Source organism: Nomascus leucogenys, chromosome 4 (genome assembly GCF_006542625.1).
Source record: "Nomascus leucogenys isolate Asia chromosome 4, Asia_NLE_v1, whole genome shotgun sequence".
Taxonomy (NCBI): Eukaryota; Metazoa; Chordata; class Mammalia; order Primates; family Hylobatidae; genus Nomascus; species Nomascus leucogenys.
In genome coordinates, this window is record NC_044384.1 from 131,341,411 (window position 1) to 131,363,416 (window position 22,006).

At 40.2% G+C, this 22,006-nt stretch overlaps 1 protein-coding gene across 1 annotated transcript in view; it reads right to left on the reverse strand.

The window, feature by feature from the left end:
* Positions 1–22,006, reverse strand: part of KAT2B (lysine acetyltransferase 2B) — a 114,919-nt gene that overhangs the window by 74,299 nt on the left and 18,614 nt on the right. Inside the window, exon 2 of the mRNA XM_030812274.1 lies at positions 6,408–6,534. Within this exon, the coding sequence (XP_030668134.1) occupies positions 6,408–6,534 (127 nt within the window). The remainder of the gene's footprint in view (positions 1–6,407; positions 6,535–22,006) is intronic.

Genomic DNA, 22,006 nt, shown 5'->3' on the forward strand with positions numbered 1-22,006 from the left:
AAAGATACAAAAAAAAAATTAGTTGGGCATGTTGCTGCATGTCTGTGGTCCCAGCTACTCGAGAGGCTGAAGTGAAAGGATCGCTTGAGCCCAAGAGGGGGAGGTTGCAGTAAGCTGAGATCGCACCACTGCACACCAGCCTGGACAGAAGAGAAAGAAAAAGGTAACAACACTGAAAAATAATCAAAAAACCTCTACATAAACTAAAATATTATTACTAGACAAATTTAATAATCAGTCTGTTCTGAAACAGTTCAGAACAATGGACTCCAAAATAACAACAGAAATTCCAATTATGTTTTGATCACAAGGATTTGTTTCCTACTTTCCTGCTCGTAAAAACAGGCTGCTTATTTATTTATTTATTTATTTATTTATTTATTTATTTATTTTTGAGACAGGGCCTCACTCTGTCACCCAGGCTGGAGTGCAAGTGGTGCGATCTCGGCCCACTGAAACCTCTGCCTCCCAGGCTCAGGCCATCCTCCCTCCCACCTTAGTCACCCGAGTAGCTGGGACTACAGGCACATGCCACCACGCCAGCTAATTCTTGTATTTTTTGTAGAGGTGGAGTTTCGCCATGTTGCCCCAGATGGTCTCGAATTCCTGGGCTCAAACAATCCACCTGCCTCAGCCTCCCAAAATGCTAGGATTACAGGTGTGAGCCACCACGCAAGACCCAAGCTGCTTTTTAAATAGCAGTCCCCAAATAAGAAAAATCTTTATTAATACTAAAATAAGGAGAAGTGCTGGGACCAACTAAAGCACTTTGTTAGACCCTTTGTCAAATTTTTGTAAACCGAATATTATTGTGCCAATCCCAAATATAATTTCAGAGAATGAACTAGAATATTCTAAACCAGCACAATTCAATAGAAATATAATGTGAGCAATATATGTAATTTCAAATTTTCCAGTAGAAATAATTTTAATAATACATTAACCCAACATATTCAAAATATTATCACTTCAACATATAATCAATATAAAATATAATTACTGAGACATTCTGCATTGTTTTTGCTTATGACGTCTTCAAAAACTGTGTGTATTTTACACTTAAAACACATCTCAATTCAGAGTAAACACATTTCACGTGGCCAGTGGCTACCGTATTGTACAGCATAGGTCTAGACCAACCATTTCATTCTGTGGATGGAGACACTAAACAGCAAAAAGGTTAAGGAACTTGGTAAATTGCAGGGCCAAACTAGAATTCTTTTCTTGGTTTTGTTTTGTTAGAGGTGGGGTTTTGCTCTGTCTCCCAGGCTACAAACACGGTGGCCCCATCACAGCTCACTGTAGCCTCAAACTCCTGGGCTCAAAGGATCCTCCCATCTCAGCGTCCTGGGTAGCTGCCACTACAGGCACAAACCACCATACCCAGACAGGCTAGAATTCTTACTTCCTAGTTGCCAACTGAATGTTCTTTCTACTTGATCAGACTATCTCACTCCTGTGTTTTATGTCCATGAAACACAGAATAGTATTAAATTATGGCAGACCAAAGATGTCTGGGATGAAAGAAACTGTCAGGAGACTACATAAAACCAGAGATCCAAAGAACATACATGGCCGAGGCAAAAGAAACCCAACATTTAATCAGTAGAATTGATACTATCTCAATCAATAAGCCAGTATGTTTTGTTCTGACAAATTCAAGAACATTTCACTCTGTGTGTACAATTACTGGTCAGTAAATCAACCATGCTCAGAATGGTGCCTACTGTATGTGAAAACAGAACAACAATGTATACCAACTGAAATGTATTCGAGAATTCAGGCTTGCATAATTCCTAACAGAATTCCCTAGACCCCACTTGTACTTTGTTGGTAACAATTAAGAAGATATCTGCATGAATAAGATAAGAAAAAATGTAGGAAACTTGCTAAAATACTCTAGCGAATAAAAGCAGGGGGTTAGATAAAACAAAACTGGCAAATGTAAATCATCATTAGAGCTGGGTGCTGAGTCCAAGGCAGTTCATTAAACTATCCCTTCTGCCTTTACGGGTGTTTGAAACTTTCCATTAAGAAAAAAAAAGTTTTTTAAAAAGCATGGAAAGGAGGGAGGAAGGAAGAGTAATCTCAGAAAAAGGTTTGCTAGAGCCATTACACTAAGACCAATAAATAAACACTGGCATTCCAACAATAATTCCAAGACCACTTGAAAATGTGCAGTAATTTCAGTTTTAAGGAAGCGGACTAAAGAATAGAGAAGAAACAAGGAAGAAAGGAAGGAGTAAGGGGAAATATTTTTTAAATACCTATACCCCCAGTACCCTGAGAAAATCAGTCAGCAACTCCATATACATCCTTCCAGACCTTTTCCTGATCATATATATCAAAACATATGTTTGTGGTATAGTATGAAATATATTTGGTCTTTGTCCCAGTTCCTGTCACAAGCTCTTAAAACCCTTGGGATTTCCTGAGCAGGAGGAGTATCTTTTATTGATCATCATGAGCCCCTTTTGATCATACGTGAGTTTATGCTAATGAGGTGACTTAAGATAGTGCATAGATAACCCAGGACGAAGCTGCTCACCAGAGAGACCAGGTTATTAGAGGATTAAAGGATTGGAACCTTCAGCCCCACCCATCAACCTACAAGAAAGGTAAGGGAGGGAGAGTGTAGAGATAAAGCCCTATGAAAAAAAAAATTTTTTTTTTTTTTGAGATGGAGTCTCGCTCTGTCGCCCAGGCTGCAGTGGTGAGATCTAGGCTCACTGCAGCCTCTGCTCCCAGGTTTAATCGATTCTCATGCCTCAGTCTCCCAAGTAGCTGGGATTACAGGCTCAAGCTTCCAGGTTGCTGAACATGTGGAGGTGCCTGGTGGGTTGTGCACCTGTAGAGGGCAAGGAAGCTGCACTCCCCTTCCCCAAACCTTGCCATGTGCATCCCTTCATCTGGCCGTCTGTGTATCCTTTATATTAAACCGGTAAACTGAGGGGTTTCCTTGAGTTCTGTAAGCCATCCTAGCAAATTACTGAAACCAAGGAAGGGGTATGGTGGGAACCCTGATTTATAGCTGGTCAGTCAGAAGCAAAGGTCACAACCTGGGACTTGCAATTGGCATCTGAAGTGGGAGCAGTATTGTGGGACTGAGCCCTTAACCTGTGGGATGTGATGCTATCTCCAGGTGGGTCATGTCAGAACCAAAATGAATTATGGGACCTCCAGCTAGTGTTCAGAGAGTGGGAGAATTGCTTGGTGAGTGAAGGAAAAAAAAAAAAAACCCACACATCTGGTCACAGAAGTGTTCTGTGTTGAGTAAAACAGAAAAAAGTTTTGCACTATTACATTTTCTTTTTTTTTTTTTGAGACGGAGTCTCGCAATGTCACTCAGGCTGGAGTGCAGTGGCGCGATCCCGGCTTACTGCAACCTCCACCTCCCAGGTTCAAGCAATTCTCCTGCCTCAGCCTCCCGAGTAGCTGGGATTATAAGTGCTTGCCACCATGCCCAGCTAATTTTTGTATTTTTAGTAGAGACGGGGTTTTACCATGTTGGCCAGGCTGGTCTCGAACTCCTGACCTCATGATCCGCCTGCCTCGGCCTCCCAAAGTGCTGGGGTTACAGGCGTGAGCCACCACACCCGTCCTTATAGTATTATATTTTCTAAACTACTAAAATGGGATTATACTCATGAAACATCAATGCTGCTCCTGAGTCAGCATCCTGTATTTGGGAAAGGACCAATTTCTTAGTTCCCTTGGGGTAAAATTGGGAGTTAGACACATAACAGGCACAAGCTCCTCCATAGGGTATTTAAATCCTGAACCAATACTCACAGGGACAGAGGCAGTTGGAGCTGAATCCTGAATCATTCAGTGGCAGGAGACTGAACAGAAGGTCTGTGAACTGCAGCTGAGATCCCCAAACAAGATCAAAACCTGTTTTCCCATTGTTTTCAGCTTCTAGAAGCTGCTAGTACCCTTCTTATATGCATTGTTTTCTTATTTAAGCTAGACAGAGTATACATCTGTGTGTGAAGTGAAAGAACCCTGACACTGTTATAATACCACTACTACTAACATCAGCCAATAATCATGTATTTAGATGCCAGGTACTATTCTAAGATTTTTTCTTATCTCATTTAATCCTCACAATGATCCTGCAAGGTAAATACTACTATGTATTAACCCATTTCAGAGCAAAAGCTGAGGTCCAGGTAGATTAAGTAATGTGCTCATACTCACAGCTACTGGTTATAGAGTCAGGATTTGAACTCAGGCTGATCCAGTAATTTAGTCCTAAATTATAAAACCTCCTATCAAGCTGCTTTGTTACCTGATTTCTTCACAATCATCTCCTACATTGGAATATTTAGGTTGTTTCATGCTTTTTATTATCGTAAGTAATGCCATAAAACACTGTCACCGTCCTTTTAGTTTGAGGGCACATCTTAATTTACACACAGATTAAATTTCTGGCATGGATTTGCCAGGTCAAAGGACATGTGATTTTTTTTTTCATTCTTCATTCTTGATTATGTATTGCAGAATGAGGGCATTTGTTTTCAAAGCTTGTTAAGAAATAAAAAAGGAAACGAAGTTGGCTTTTTTTGTGAAGCACTGTTTCTGCCTTCAGGCATTCATGTGTGTTTATGTGCTTAGAATGGAGACAATCTGCTCAGCTAAGAAAGAAAGAAGATCCTGTTTTAAATGTTAATTGATGTAGGATAATAGGATTTCCCAATCAATAACAAATACACTTCAAGCCTAGGGCTTAAGGATTTCTTGAGTCCAGACATTTATTATGTCATATGTCCTGAGGCAATCCTAAACTCTATTCACTCCATTCATAGTTAGTGGTTGTTTTGTTTTGTTTTGTTTTGTTTTTAAAAAAAAAAAAAAGGTAAATTATAATCAAGGACAGTTCTCTAACTTGTGAAATTTTTGCTCTGTATTGAGTGCTTCAAAACTCAGAGCTTACATTATTTGTGATACCAATTAAGTCGACAAAATGATGAAATTATTAGTGTGTTGCTTTTGTGAGATCAGAACTATTTCTATTTTCAGAAGGTTATTCCAATGTGATGACTTCTTGGGAAGATCACATTATCTACTTTCATGCTCTGTAAATATTGAAATACCCTCTGAGTACAAAATAAAATTTCAGATGACCTAACACCATGCTAACCTTGGAGGCGACACCATTTCTTGGAAGCAGGAAGCTCCAGAGAAATGATGGCATAAGAAGTCACCCACTTACAATGGTCAGGTGGAAAGAGCAAGTACTTTAGCAAGAACGTTCTGCCCAGTGCTATGTCCTTGCAGTCATGGACAGCAAACTGGCCTTGTTGACATTTTGGGGGAGATGGTATAACTGAAGGCAGAAAAGTAAGAATAGTCTAAGATTCTTCGTGGACTGAAATTGTAGTATCTAGGAAAAACTAATTCCTCAACTTTTATCTACTCAAACAACATATGATTTTTTTTAATATTTTAATTATAAAACTAGTAGGCCGGGTGCGGTGGCTCACGCTTGTAATCCCAGCACTTTGGGAGGCCGAGGCGGGCGGATCACGAGGTCAGGAGATCGAGACCACGGTGAAACCCTGTCTCTACTAAAAATACAAAAAATTAGCCGGGCATGGTGGCGGGCGCCTGTAGTCCCAGCTACTCGGCGAGGCTGAGGCAAGAGAACGGCGTGAACCCGGGAGGCGGAGCTTGCAGTGAGCCGAGATTGCACCACTGCACTCCAGCCTGGGCGACAGAGCGAGACTCCGTCTCAAAAAAATAAATAAATAAAAAAAATAAAACTAGTATTAGGACAAAGAACAACATACTAGCACAGTCCTTTTGAGTGAATGCAGCAGGTCCTACTGTGCCATCACTGACAATGATTATTTTGCAGGGTCAGATAAGAAAGTTGAAAGGGAAACCACCAGTAAACATTCAATAAACACAATAAAGAGCAGCCCAGTGAAGAAAGAGCTATCAGATACACAAAACTAAGGAACACGAAGATAAAATGAAGCACCCCAGAAAGTTCAGGGCAACAGAAATAATAAAAGTGATAATTATTATCATTAAACCAGTTGGTTGAGGTTTCAACCCTGAGGTCAAAGACCCTCAGGCCCCAACCCCCAAAATGAATCAGGACATGTTACACATTATTCATGCTAACTAGCTCGATCGTCATGTTTCATCTTATTTGGCAATCCCCCGGTCCAACTCAGCTCTTGAAAGGAAGAAGGGACAAAGTGACTGCACACAGTGCAGCATTTGTCTCTCACGAGAAGTCCTTCCCAGCAAACTCGTGACACTAGAGAGACTCTGGTTGTTGGTCTCATACAGAGGTACAAAGCATTCAAATTTGGTGAACCCACAGAATTCAGTAAGTTAAGAGTCTCAGGCCTCAATGAAGTCGTTATACTTTCCTTGAAGATTTAGGAACTCACCTAGGGCATGGCTACAACTCCGACAGGATTCTGTTAGACTGACGATTATTTGCTGCAGATCGGCTCTGGGTGGAGTGGGTGAGGGGTTAGGGTTTTTCCAGCCATTACATTTACAAGACTCCTCGGCCTAAAAAAGGAATAAAGAAAGAGACAAAATTACTTAACAGGCAGCCGTGGACTGATGGTTTTACATGAGAACAATGTACACTAATTATACGACAGCTATCCCCTCACCCCTGACTTTGTCGTCTTCCATATACACAAGAGAAAAATAGAAAAGCCAAAGGTGGTATTTGATTTGAGTGCTTTGCTTTTTGTTTTCTTTTGTTTTCTGCTGGCTGGAATCTGCACGCTACAGCTCACACAGCTGACCCACACACTTTGCTACCATTGCCCCCAGTGGGTGTCCCTGAAGTGGTGAGTTCCAAGAAAGTCCATATCAAAAGATGGACTTTCCAAATCCACAAGCCACACTCCTGATGTCCCACAAACACGGCTAAGGTCTAGGCTAAGGTTGAGCCTTACAGGTTCCAAGGCACCAGCTGCATCTCTGCCCCATGGACCAGTAGGGAAACCCACAGAACCAAAGAAGTTAGCAATCTTAGGAAGATGAGATGGGGCACACCCAGCTGAAGGCACACTTGCAGGCTCCTCCAAGACTTCTGTGAGCTCCCAGCTTTAGAAATGAAGAGGGCTTCATCATGTAGTCCTGGGTTTCTCCTTATACATATATTTCCCAGGTTTCCTGTACTAGAACACCATTATTTTAGCAACTCTTGATAGAAACCTTCCTTAACTTTGTCTACATACTCTTCACACTTCCCTATGTTTGCAGACAAGACTGAACATGATGAGGCCTTCTTTAAGTGATTTGACCTATGAAATGGAAGGCAAGCATGAAAAATTGTCAATTATTCTACCAGGTACCACACTGTATGCTTCAGCAGGTCTCAAGGTATGAAAGGTTCACACCTTTCATTCGTGCTTGCAATGAATGACCCCAGCCACTTATAAAAATAATTATTCTGCCCCTTCTCTACTATTCTTAGCACTCCATCACTCTCACCATTTATTTACTGCTTCAAGTCAGCTGTGGCTGGGAAACCAGAAGATACATTGTTAGAATAACATGTAACACACATGAAGTCACTCTAGGGTAGACCCATCTACATATACTATCCAGTACGGTAGCCTCTGGCCACATGTGGCTATTGAGCACCGGAAATCCAGCTAGTTCAAATCAAAGTGCACTGTAGTTGCAAAATATACAGATTTAGAAGACTAGTGCAAAATATAAAATATATCATTAACAATTTTTATATTATATATTGAAATTATATGTTTAAATGTATTATTTTGGATATATGGGTTAAAGAAAAGATAATATTAATACTGACTTATTTTTACTTTTCTAATACAGTTATCCAAACTTTTTGGTTTTTTTTTTTGTTTTTTTTTTCCAGACAGAGTCTCTCTGTGTTGCCCAGGCTGGAGTGCAGTGGCAAGATCTTGTCTCGCTGCATCCTCTACCTCTCAGGTTCAAGCGATTCTTGTGCCTCAGCCTCCTGAGTAGCTGGGATTACTGGCGTGCGCCACCACTCTCAGCTAATTTTTGTATTTTTAGTGGAGACAGGGTTTCTCCATGTTGCCAAGGCTGGTCTCGAACTCCTGACCTCAGGTGATCCGCCCACCTCGGCCTCCCAAAGTGCCAGTATTACAGGCGTGTGCCACCATGCCCAGCAGCATAAGTCTAATTTGAAGAAAACGGTCAGAGTGGCTGCTGCTTTGACCTCATACATAAAATTCTTCAGGATAGAGATCATTTCTGAAGTGTGTATATATGTGTAACAGTATAAGAAAAGAGAGGCCGGGCACGGTGGCTCACGTCTATAATCCCAGCACTTTGGGAGGCCAAGGTGGGCAGATCACGAGGCCAGGAGATCGAGACCATCCTGGCCAACATGGTCAAACCCCGTCTCTACTAAAAATACAAAAAATTAGCCGGGCGTGGTGGCGGGCACCCGTAGTGCCAGCTACTCGGGAGGCTGAGGCAGGAGAATGGCGTGAACCTGGGAGATGGAGCTTGCAGTGAGCCGAGATCGCACCACTGCACTCCAGCCTGGGTAACAGAGCGAGACTCCATCTCAATTAAAAAAAAAGAAAGAAAAGAGAATAAACGATTGGCAAGGTAATAAGGGTCATGGTAGAAGAAAAATCTGCTTTTGAATGAGTCCTTTTCAGTCGGCCATGTGAATCTGGAACATCTAACCTGACTGCTTTTCCCATTTTGAATTAATGAGGATGGAGAAGGCAGGGCCAGGAGAAGCACCTACAACAGCATCCCCATAGCCACATCCCCCAGTGAATAGCTGAAGAGACCCTCTTTTGTCTAGGCATCAGGCAGGCCCAACTCTTACCCCCAGAGTTCTCTGTTGCCAGGCTGAACCTGGCCTTGAAATTCTCTGTAATGAGCCATCCACCTCTTCAGAGGTTGCAAAGGTCTCAGAGGCCATGTTCTTGAAGGAAATTGTCATGAGAATTTACAACGAAGACAGTGAATAGCAGAATATGGCAAACCATAATATACAACTTTGGCCTAAGGGTTATTAAAATGCAGATACAAGAAAAGCTTGGCCGGGCGCAGTGGCTCACACCTGTAATCCCAGCACTTTGGGATCATGAGGTCAGGAGTTCAAGACCAGCCTGGCCAGTCTTGAATGGTGAAACCCCGTCTCTACTAAAAATACAAAAATTAGCAGGGTATGGTAGCAGGCACCTGTAATCCCAACTACTCGGGAGGCCGAGGCAGGAGAATCACTTGAACCCAGGTGGCAGAGGTTGCAGTGAGCTCAGATTGCGCCACTGCGCTCCAGCCTGAGTGAAGAGTGAGACTCTGTCTCAAAAAAAAAAAAAAAAAAAAAGAAAAGAAAAGAAAAAGAAAAGCTCTCTGCCCTCCCCTATATCCCCAGAAGCAGGACATAAATTCTTAAAGGTATCCCCCCTTCCCTCTCTACCAAGAAGGACAGAAGTTGATCATGGAGACAACTCTAGAGCTTTATCAGCCCAGATAGGGTACCAGGGGATCTACGTAACAAACCTTGCTAAAACCAGCCCTAATCTACCACTGGTTTCCCCACATACTTGCCTTCCCACAATCTGCTGTCCCTAGCAGCTCAAGGTCCTTTTGCTTTGCCTTCTCACATCTCTAAAAATTTACTAGTCTTCGCTGAGATAGCCTATAAGCGCAAGTTCTAACTACCTCGAGTTACTCTTCACTGGGTGCTCTCATGTTCATGTGCAATGAATATGTCAATAAACTTGTTTTTGTTTTTCTCTTGTTAATGTATTTTGTTAGTCTGACTGACAGGGCCCCAAACCAATGCACCTAAAATGGTAAAGGGAAAACAGCTTTCTTCCCCTACAAAAGTATCACTAAGATTTTGTAGAGTCAGAGAAAACCACCCTTATTGTGGACCAACCTCTCTTAGTTGCCGCATAGCTACTTCCAGGAACTCCCTAAGCCTCTAGCTTTTCTGAATAGTTGGTCTGATCCACAGCCCTTTCCCAAAGGACCTTCAGTTTTAGAAAGAAAAATGACTAAACGGCCCCAACAAAGCAATTGAATATGGCAGGCCAAACCTAGAAGGAAAAAACAGTCACAACCAAAAACACCTTGAGTTTGGAGAACGGCATTTCAAGCCAAGCAGTTATGCACACTGACTCATTCTTTCAACAATATTTATTGAGGCCTACTACATGCCAGATACTATTGACTATGAAACAAAGATTCTGCTCTCCTAGAGATTACATTAGGGGTAGCCAGGGATGGGGGAAACAAGATTAACACAAACAAGTAAATTATAGAATATACTGGAGAATGTGATGGTGCTACGGAAAGAAAGAAAAAAGGACGAGTACAGGGAACTCAGCAGACAGTGGGATAAAAGGTATAATTTTAACTAGGACTTTTTGAGATGACCTTAGAGCAAAGACTTGAAGAAAGGTGGGAGTTGGTCATTAGGCATCTGGTATAAGGGAAACACAGCTAGCGCAAAGGCAAGAGAGTGCCCGGCTTGCTCAACAGAAAGCAAAGGCCAATGTGGCTACAGCACAGTAGGTAAAGACATGTTGAAATTAAACCAGACGGGATCGAGCACAGTGGCTCACACCTATAATTGCAGCACTTTGGGAGGCTGAGGCAGGCGGATCACCTGAGGTCAGGAGTTCGAGACCAGCCTGGCCAACATGTGGTGAAATCCCATCTCTACTAAAAATACAAAAATTAGTTGGCATGGTGGTGCACATCTGTAATCCCAGCTACTCAGATGGCTGAGGCAGCAGAATCGCTTAAACCCGGGAGGCGAGGTTGCAGTGAGCCAAGATTGTGCCACTGCAGTCCAGCCTGGGTGACAGAGTAAGACCCTGCCTCAAAAAAAAAAAAAAAGAAAGAAAAAAGAAATGAAATTAAGCCAGACAGGACAGGCACACGTAATCCTAGAATTTTGGGAGGCTAAGGCAGGCAGATCACCTGAGGGCAGGGGTTCGAGACCAGCCTGGCCAACATGGCAAGACCCCGTCTCCCTTAAAAATACAAAAATTAGCCAGGCGTCGTGGTGGGCACCTATAATCCCAGCTACTTAGGAGGCTGAGGCAGGAGAATCGCTTGAACCCGGGAGGCAGAGCTTGCAGTGAGCCAAGATCGCACCACTGCACTCCAGCCTGGGTGACAGAATGAGACCCTGTCTCAGAAGTTTAAAAAAATATAAAAAATACATAAAATAAAGAATTCAAGGATCTAAAACTTTTCTTCCTATCGGCTTGCTTATAAAACTCTGCCTTGCCCTGAGATTCATGCTAAGAAGTAACGAGTTTTAAATTCTTGGAGAAGACAACACAGAGTTTTAGAGATGTAGATCTTCACCTCATTGTTGCAACAGACTAAGTTCAGTCAGCCCAGAAAAAAAGTTTATTTACGCCCCTTCTTGTCTTAACATGACAGAGAATAATGGCTGTGTTCACTGGGGGCTCATAAATGAGTGAGTCATAAATCTCATGGCAGGGAGATTTGTAATAATAAGGTCTTATATTTCCCCTACTCAATAAAAAAAAAAAGTTACATCTCAAATATTAACCGCACGTGTTGAAACCACTTGTGATAGAGTGCTTAATGAATTCTACCATACAATAAACACTGATGCTTAAAAATGTAACTGAATAAAGATCTTTTCTTTCAAAATTGGCTGATTTTACTTCCTCCACTGATTCTTGGGATCCCAGTACAAAGTAGATTTTTATTTCTTTTGTTCATAATGACTGAGACTTTCCAAACAAATTAAAATTCCCTGAAAACTAAGAAGAATGAAGAGAGGGAGACAACATGGGGTGAACACTGAGAAGTATAAAAGTTGTGTCAGCCCCGCAGCACTCCAACTGTGCTGTCCAAGATGTGGCAGCCAGCCACAAGCGAATACGGAATCTTTAAAAATTGGCAATAAAAATTGAGATGTGTTATGAGTGTTTGAAAGTATACCCTGAATTTCAAAGACTTAGTATTAAAAAAAGAATGTTAAAATATCACATTAAGAATTATTTTATATTCATTACATATTATAATACTATTTTGAAATATTCAGTTAAAGTAAACTTTAGAATTAATAAAATTTAATTTTTGGCTTTCCTGATTTGTTTTTTAAATGTGGCACAGTGGGTTAAATAGTGTGTGCTCTAAAGTTCATGTCCCAGCCAGGTGCGGTGGCTCATGCCTGTAATCCCAGCACTTTGGGATGCCGAGGTGGGAGGATCACATGAGGTCAGGAGTTCGAGACCAGCCTGGCAAACATGGTGAAACCCTGTCTCTACTAAAAACACAAAAATTAGCCAGGCGTAGTGACACGCGCCTGTAATCCCAGCTACTCGGGAAGCTGAGGCAGGAGAATTGCTTGAACCCAGGAGGCCAAAGTTGCAGTAAGCTGAGATGGCACCACTGCACTCCAGCCTAGGTGACAGAGCGAGACTGTCTCAAATAATAATAATAATAAATAAAGTTCATGTTCCCCTGGAACCTCAGAATGGGGCCATATTTGGAAATAGTTTCATTGCAGATGTGATCAGTTAAGGATATGCAGATGAAATTATCCTAAGCCCTAAAACCAATGACTGGTGTTTTCCTAAGAGAAAGAAGAAGGAGATTTGGAGACAGACACAGACAAACAGTAAAGAAGGCCAAGTGAAGACAGAAGCAGAGGCTGGATCTCACTATGAGACACACCGGGGTCTCACTATAAGCCAAAGAATGCCAAGGATTGCCAACCACCACCAGATGCTAGGAAGAGGCAAGGAAGGATTCTTCCCTACAGCCTTCAAAAGGAGTGTGGCCCAGATGACATCTTGATCTCAAACTTCTAGCCTCCAAAACTGTGAATAAAAAAAAAAAACTCTATTTGTTGTTTTAAGCCACATATTTTGTGGTTATTTGTTATGACAGGCCTAAGAAACTAATACACAGGACTTCTAGAAAATGTTAAATAATATATGTGGCCCCCATATTTCTATTGGATATTGGTGCACTAGACCATAAAGGGACTCCACCCCCAAGCCCCAGGTCTTCACTATGGACCCCTAACAGTTTAAGCATAGAGTAGTCTCAGCATCCCTAAGTGGTCCTAACTCATTAAAGTTATACCCTATTGATACATCTGAGAATCCCTTGAGTTTTCCTTACTTGTTTCAGTATTTTTTGTAGGATATGAAAATTGGTTCTTGCATGTGTGCATGCTCCATGGGATACCTAACAACCTAAGTGTACAAAATTTTTAATACATATGGGACTCATTGCTTGATTTGCTAAAAAGGACATACTATGTCCTTCAAATAACAGTCAATGCTCTTATCCTTCACTGCCAGCAAAGCATTTTCTGCCAAGTTTTCTGAGCTGCTGCTACCATGCCCTCCACTTTGGCCTTCATCTCCCCATTCCAGTGTTCTGGCCTAGCCACTGTTCTTTGAGATAAGAGGTCTCCTTTCAAAACACCTTTCCCATGTCTCTCCTTAATTAGGCATGACAGCTGCTGTCTAAGGGAACTCCCAAGGGAGTTGGCCTTGCAGCTTTAACGAAGTACCAGCTGAAGGACAACCTTTTAGGGAGTGCACTGCCAAGCCAATTACTGTAGCAGCTAGCAACCTGGGCACAGGGAGGGGAAAGCTACCCAGATGACTTCATCCCCCAAAAGAGCAAGTCTCTGCAGACACTGCAGAACCAAGGAGGAAGAAAAGGCCACTGCACTACTTTCAACAGGACTGGGATAATGTTTTCATCCCAACAGGATCCAGGATTAGAGGTCAATAGTATGCAACCGATGTTGTCATAGTATGCAGAAACCAGGACGGATGATGAGAAAGAAGATAAACTGGATAAACAAGTGGTCACAACCCAGATTACAGACAGACAAGGGGTGGAAAGCTCACAGTTCACGCTGTGTTAATGAGTGAGATGGGTGTGAAGATATTTGAGTGACATCCAGAGGAACGGGAGAAAGACAGCCAGCTGTCTAGCAGGATTCTGTCATGCTTAAAATATTGGAAAGTCGCATTTGTTGGAAAACTTAAATTAGTGTCAAGGATGTCCCACAGCAAGAACACGTTGATGGAAAATTTATTCAGTATAACTGTGAATCCAACATTTATTTAGCACCCAAAATTAAAAATGTGCATGTATTCTTATCTCACCCGATGTAAGTAAAGTATGAATTATTGCCATTATTAAAAGAGAAAGCTGAGGCTCTAGGTGATAAGAGACTTGCCTGAGGTTACTCATTCTACCCTGCAAAAGCACAAAATGTGTCCGGGCAGGTAATTGGCACTGTGGTTGTGAGAGAGGAAGGCCTCACTCTTATTCACTACCATTCTGCTCCATGCTGGACAAGGGCATAATGTTTAAATGTCAAGGATCAAAACCATAACTTCACACCCAATAAGATATCTCTACCCAAATATAGATAGGAGGAGTAAGTTCTGGTGTTCTATCACACAGCAGAGTGACTATAGTTAACAATAATATATTGCATATTACAAAATAGCTACAAGAGAGGATTTTGAACGTTCTCATCACAAAGAAACGACAAGTGATTGAGGTGATGAACATGCTAATCACACCGATTTGGCCATTACACAATGTATACATGTTTCAAAACACCACAATATGCCCCCATCAATATGTATAATTATTAGGTGTCAATTAAACACAAAATAAATTCTTTTTTCAAAAGGAGCAGACAATAACAAATTATCAGGCATGTGAAAAATTGGAATCCTCATACAGTGTTTGTGGGATGTAACAAGGTACAACCACTTTGGAAAACAGTTTGCTAGCTTCTTATATACTAATGGAACAGAATAGATAGCCCAGAAATAAACCCTCGCAGATAATGGTCAAATGATTTTGACAAGTGTGCCAAGACCATTCAATAGAGAAAGGACAGTCTTTTCAATAAATGGTGCTGGAAAAACTAGGTATCAGAGTGCAAAAGAAAGAAGTTGGACCCTTAGCTAATAACACACACACACAAATGAACTCAAAATAGATGAAAGACTTCAACATAAAACTCTGAATCTCGGCCGGGCATGGTGGCTCACATCTGTAATCCCAGCACTTTGGGAGGATGAAGCAGTTGGATCACAAGGTCAGGAGTTCAAGACCAGCCTGGCCAACATGTGAAACGCTGTCACTACTAAAATTACAAAAATTAGCCGGGCATGGTGGCGCACGTCTGTAATCCCAGCTACTTGGGAGGCTGAGGCAGGAGAATTGCTTGAACCCGGGAGGCAGAGGTTGCAGTGAGCTGAGATTGTGCCACTACATTCCAGCCTGGTCAACAGAGTAACCATTTCAAAAAAAAAAAAAAGGGCCTACTCAGAAGTTGCTGTGAGGTGAGATCGCACCACTGCACTCCAGCCTAGGCAACGGGGCGAGACCCCATCTCAAAAGGAAAAAAAAAAAAAGAAAGAATCTCTTAAAAGAAAATACAGAAAAAATCTTCATGATACTAGGTTAGGCAATGGTGTCTTGGATATAACACCAAAAGCACAGGCTGCCAGGTGTGGTGACTCAGGTGTATAATCCCAGCACATTGGGAAGGTCAGGAGTTCAAGACCAGCCTGAGCAACAAACAAGACTCCATCTCTACCAAAATTTTAAAAATTAGTTGGACATAGTGGTGCACGCCTGCAGTCACAGCCACCCAGGAGGCTGAGGCAGGCAGATCCCTTGAGCCTAGGAGTTCGAGGCAGCAACGGGCCATGACTTTGCCACCGTACTCCAGCCTGGTCAACACAGCAAGATCCTGTCTTGAAATATATAATAAAAACACAGGCAACAAAAGAAAAATAGATAAACTGGAATTAGTAAAAACTTTAAATTTCTGTGCACCAAAAGACATACACAACAGAGTGAAAAGTCAACCCAGAAAATGGGAGAAAATATTTGCAAACCATATATTTGATAAGGGGTTAATATCCAGAATATGTAAAGAATGCCTACAACTCAACAACAATAACAACGAATTTTTTAAATGGGCAAAGGACTTGAGCAGACACTTCTCCAAAGAAGATATACAAAATGGTCAATAAACACATGAAAAGATGCCCAACATAATTAACAATTATGAAAATGGGCCAGGCACAGTGGCTCACGCCTGTAATCCCAATACTTTGAGAGGCTGAGGCAGGTGGATCACCTGAGGTCAGGAGTTCAAGACCAGTCTGGCCAACAAGGCGAAACCCCGTCTCTACTAAAAATACAAAAATTGTCTGGGCGTGGTGGCGCATGCCTGTAATCCCAGCTACTCGGGAAGCTGAGGCAAGAGAATCGCTCGAACCCAGGAGGCGGACGTTACAATGAGCCGAGATCATGCCACTGCACTCCAGCCTGAGTGACAGAGCAAAACTACATCTAAAATATATATATATAATTTATATATATAATAATATATTTTATATATAACATATATGTTATATATAATATATTTTATGTATAACATATATGTTATATATATTTTATGTATAATATATAATATATATCATATATATTTTATGTATGATATATATATATATATATTTTATGTATATATATATCATATATATTTTATGTATGATATATAATATATATCATATATTTTATGTATGATATATAATATATATCATATATTTTATGTATAATATATAATATATATCATATATTTTATGTATGATATATAATATATATTATATATATTTTATGTATGATATATAATATATATTATATATATTTTATGTATGATATATAATATATATTATATATATTTTATGTATGATATATATATATTTATATATTTTTTTTTATTTTATTTTTTTTTATGTATATATATATATTATATATTTTTATGTATTTTATTATATATATTTTATTATATATATTATATATTTTATGTATGATATATAATATATTTATATATTATGTATATATATATATTATATATATTTTATGTATGGTATATAATATATTATATATTTTATGTATGGTATATAATATATTATATATTTTATGTATGGTATATAATATATTATATATTTTATGTATGGTATATAATATATATTTTATGTATGGTATATAATATATTATATATTTTATGTATGGTATATAATATATTATATATTTTATGTATGGTATATAATATATTATATATTTTATGTATGATATATAATATATTATATATATTTTATGTATGATATATGTTATATATATTTTATGTATGGTATATAATATATATATTTTATGTATAATATATAATATATTATATATTTTATATATAATATATTATATATTTTATATGTAATATATTATATATTTTATATGTAATATATTATATATTTTGTATATTTTATGTATAATATATTATATATTTTATGTATAATATATCATATATATATTTTATGTATAATATATCATATACACATTTTATGTATAGTATATATTTTCATATATATTATATATTTTTTCATAAATATGTATGAAAATGCAAATTAAAACTACAATGAAATACCACCTCACTCCCATTAGCATGGCTATTGCAAAAGAAACAGAAAACTGTCGGAGAGGATGTAGAGAAACTGGAAACCTTGACTGTTCCTGCTGAAGACGTAAAATGGTATGGCTGCTATGGAAAACAGTATGACAGTTCCTCAAAATATTAGAAATGGAATTACCATATGATGCAGCAATTCCACTTCTGGGTATATACCCAAAAGAACTGAAAGTAGGAAGTCAAAGAAATATTTGGACACCCATGTTCCAGCATCATTATTAAGCACAGCAGCAAGAAGGTCCAAGCAACCCCAGCACGCCTTGAGAGATGAATAAATAAGTAAAACATAGTATATACATTCAAAGGGCTATTACATAACCTTAAAAAGAAAGGCAACTCTGACACATGCCACAACTTGAATGAAACTTGAGGATGTTATGCTAAGTAAAATAGTCACAAAATGACAAATACTGTATGATTCCACTTACATAAGGTGTCTATGGTAGCCAAATTCATAGAGATAGGAATGGTGGTTGCCGAGGGCTTGGAGGAAGGAAGAGGGAGCTACTGTTTAATGAACACAGTTTCAGTTTTGCAAGCTGAAAATTGTTCTGTGGATGGATGGTGGTGATGATTGCACAATAATGTGAATTTCTTAATACCAATGAACTAGACACTTAAAAATAGTTCAGATGGTTAACTTTAGATCATCTATATTTTACCACAGTTTTGTTGTTGTTGTTTTGAGACAGGGTCTCACTCTGTTGCCCAGGAGTGCAGTGGCACGATCACGGCTTATTACATCCTCAACCTCCCAGGTTCAAGCAATCCTCCAACTTCAGCCTCCTGAGCAGACAGGACCACAGGCATGTACCACTACACCTGGATAATTCTTTTTATTTTATTTTTTATTTTTATTTTTTGGTAGAGACAAGGTCTTACTATGTTACTCATGCTGGTCTCAAACTCCTGGGCTCAAGTGATCTTCCCACCTCAGCCTCCCAAAGTACTAAGATTACAGGCCATGAGCCACCATGCCCAGCATTACCACAGTTTTTTGTTTGTTTGTTTGTTTGTTTGTTTTTAGACAGAGTTTCTCTCTTGTTGCCCAGGCTGGAGTGCAATGGTGCGATCTCAGCTCACTGCAAACCCCACCTCCTGGGTTTAAGTGATTCTCCTGCCTCAGCCTCCCCATTAGCTGGGATTACAGGCATGCACCACCATGCCCAGATAATTTTGTATTTTTAGTAGAGACACAGTTTCTTCCTGTTGGTCAGGTTGGTCTCAAACTCCTGACCTCAGGTGATCCACCTGCCTCGGCCTCCCAAAGTACTGGGATTACAGGCGTGAGCCACCGTGCCCAGCCCACACTTTTTTAAAGAAACAACAATTTTTTCAAAAAGTTAAACATAAATATACCATATGACCCAGCAAATCCACTGAGTACCTACCCAAGAGAAATAGAAATATATCCATACTAAGACTTGCATGCAGATGCCTCAGCAACATTATTCATGATAGCCAAAAGGCAGATATAATCTAAATGCCCATCAACTAGTTAACGCAGAAGCAAAATGTGTTCTAGTCATATAACGGATTATTACTTGCAATGAAAAATAAAGAAGTGCTGACATATACTACAACATGGATGTATCTCAAACACATTACACTCAGCATAAGAAGCCCGTCATAAAAGGACACATACTGTATACTTCCATTTACGTGACTATCCAGAAAAGGCAAATTTATAGAGACAGAAAGATTAGTGGTCATCTGGGGTGGGGTGTAGGAGCACGGTTAACTGTAAATGGACCCAAGGATCCTTTGGAGGTGACGGAAATCTTCTAAAAGGTAGATGGTGGTGATGATTGTACAGCTTGTCAATTTCTTAAAAATCATTCAATTGTACACTTAAAACTAGAGAATATTATGGTACCTAAATCATAACTCAATAAAGTTGTATTTTAAAAGGCAAGAACTGATAGTAACTATCACTTCAAAGACAGGTGTTCTGAAAAGTTTCTCCAAAGTGCGTCGCAGAATTGGGGCTTACCTTCTCCTCACAAATTAAGGAAACTTTAGTAAGACAGATACACTTACAATTTAAAATAATTTTGTTTTTAATAGGACCAGCACATGGGGGTCTTCTTCTCTGTCCAAACCCAGTCCTTTTCGGATCTAAATAAGCAAAAGGTCCTTCCTTCACTGTCAGAATCTGATTTGGCAAAAGAGAAATAGCAAATGACAAGACAAGTGAGCCATTAAGTAGGGTGCCCTGTTTTTGAAATTAGTAGAGAGTTGGAAAGAATTAAAACTTGCTAATAATAAAGACTGGTGTTGCTGGTATTCATTTAGGGATTCCCTACTTCAGCAAGTAAGTCCAACTTTCTGGTCTTTTCACGAATTCATTTGAGCCAAACTGGAATCGAAATGAATTTCTGGGCTGGGTGTGGTGGCTCAGGTTTGTAATGCCAACCCTTTGAGAGGCCAGGGCGGGAGAATCACTTGAGGCCAAGAGTTAGAGACCTGCCTGGGAAACACAGCCAGGCCCTATCTCTACAAAAAATAAAAATAAAAATTACCCAGGCATGGTGGCTCACACTTGTAGTCCCACCTATTTAGAAGGCTGAGGCAGGAGAATCACTTGTGCCCAGGAATTAGAGGCTACAGTGAGCTACGATCACGCCACTGCACTCTAGTCAGGGTGACAGAGCAAGACCCTGTCTCTAAAACAATTAATTAATTAATTAAAGTGAATTTCTAAACAGTTATTCTAGTTCCCTTCTTAAAACTACCATACAGGCCGGATGCGGTGGCTAATGCCTGCAATCCCAGCACTTTGGGAGACTGAGGCGGGCGGATTACTTGAGGTCAGGAGTTCGAGACCAGCCTGGCCAACATGGTGAAACCCCGTCTCTACTAAAAAAATACAAAAAATTACCTGGGCGTGGTGGGGCGTGCCTGTAATCTCAGCTACTCAGGGAGGCTGAGGAAGAGAATTGCTTGAACCTGGCAGGTGGAGGTTGCAGTGAGCAGAGATTGTACCACTGCACTCCAGCCTGGGCAACACAGCAAGGCTCCATCGCAAAAAAAAAAAAAAAGTGAAAACCAAAACTGCCATATAACATGCAAGACACAGCCTAAGGGTGGGGGAAAGGAAACTAAGAGTTTCTGGAAATGGTTATTAAAAGGGAGTAAGGGGTGAGACAAACAATGCGAGAGGATTGTGGTAATAGGATTTAAAATTTCATTTGCTACCATTGCAAACTGTTTGAGTTTTCCACTTAACTGTGTACATGTATTTAAAAAAGATATTTTTGTTTTGTTTGTTTGATTGGTTATTTTTTTTTTTTTTGAGATGGAGTCTCGCTCTGTCGCCCAGGCTGGAGTGCAGTGGCTCGATCTCAGGTCACTGCAAGCTCTGCCTCCCCGGTTCACGCCATTCTCCTGCCTCAGCCTCTCCAAATAGCTGGGACTATAGGCGCCTGCCACCACACCCGGCTAATTTTTTGTATTTGTAGTAGAGATGGGGTTTCACCGTGGTCTCGATCTCCTGACCTCGTGATCCGCCCGCCTCGGCCTCCCAAAGTGCTAGGATTACAAGCATGAGCCACCGTGCCTGGCCATTTTTTTTTTTTTTTTTTTTTTTTGAGACAGACTCTCTGTCACTCAGGATGGAGTACAGTGGCATGATGATCTCAGCTCATTGCAACCTCCGCCTCCCAGGTTCAAGCGATTCTCCTGCCTCAGCCTCCCGAGTAGCTGGGACTACTAGACGCATGCCACCATGCCTGGCTAATTTTTGTATTTTTAGTAGAGACGGGGTTTCACCATGTTGGCCAGGCTGGTCTCGAACTCCTGACCTCAAGTGATCCGCCCACCTCAGCCTTCCAAAGTGCTGGGAATACAGGTGTTAGCCACATGCCCAGCAAGATATTTTAAGTACCTTTTTAAAAAACAACACCTGGAATCCACTGTAAGCAGCTGGGATTGCCAAAAGTTTTCTCTTTGGAAATGAGCAGTTTGAATTATGCTGATGTAATTTGGAGTAGTGCTTCTCAAACTCCAATCTACTCAGGAATCACCTGGAGATCTCATCAAAATGACGATTAAGATTCAGTGGGTGTCGGGTGGAACCTGACATTCTACATTTCTATAAGTTCCTGGGTGAAGACCACTCTTTGAGTAGCAAAGATTTGAAGAGATAAAGATGGTTTGACTTCAGCAACACCATTCTCTTCTCCCTGAATTAACTTTAGCTTTTCATATACAGATTAAATGGTTCAGTAATCCTTCCCTGAGACATAAGCCCTTTTTATTCCTCCACTGTGTGACAATCCTTCCAGTTCACACAGTTGTACATGGAAGGCCAGCAGAAGATACCATAATGCTATGACTTCAAGATGGGATTTTTAAACTATGGGAACTTTAAAAATCTGACACAAGTGAAAAGAGGAAAGTGTACAGGTTGGGGGTCAGGGTTCCCTCAGGAGAACAAAATTGCCTGGGATTGAGATAGAAATAGAATAGTAAAGGAGAAAA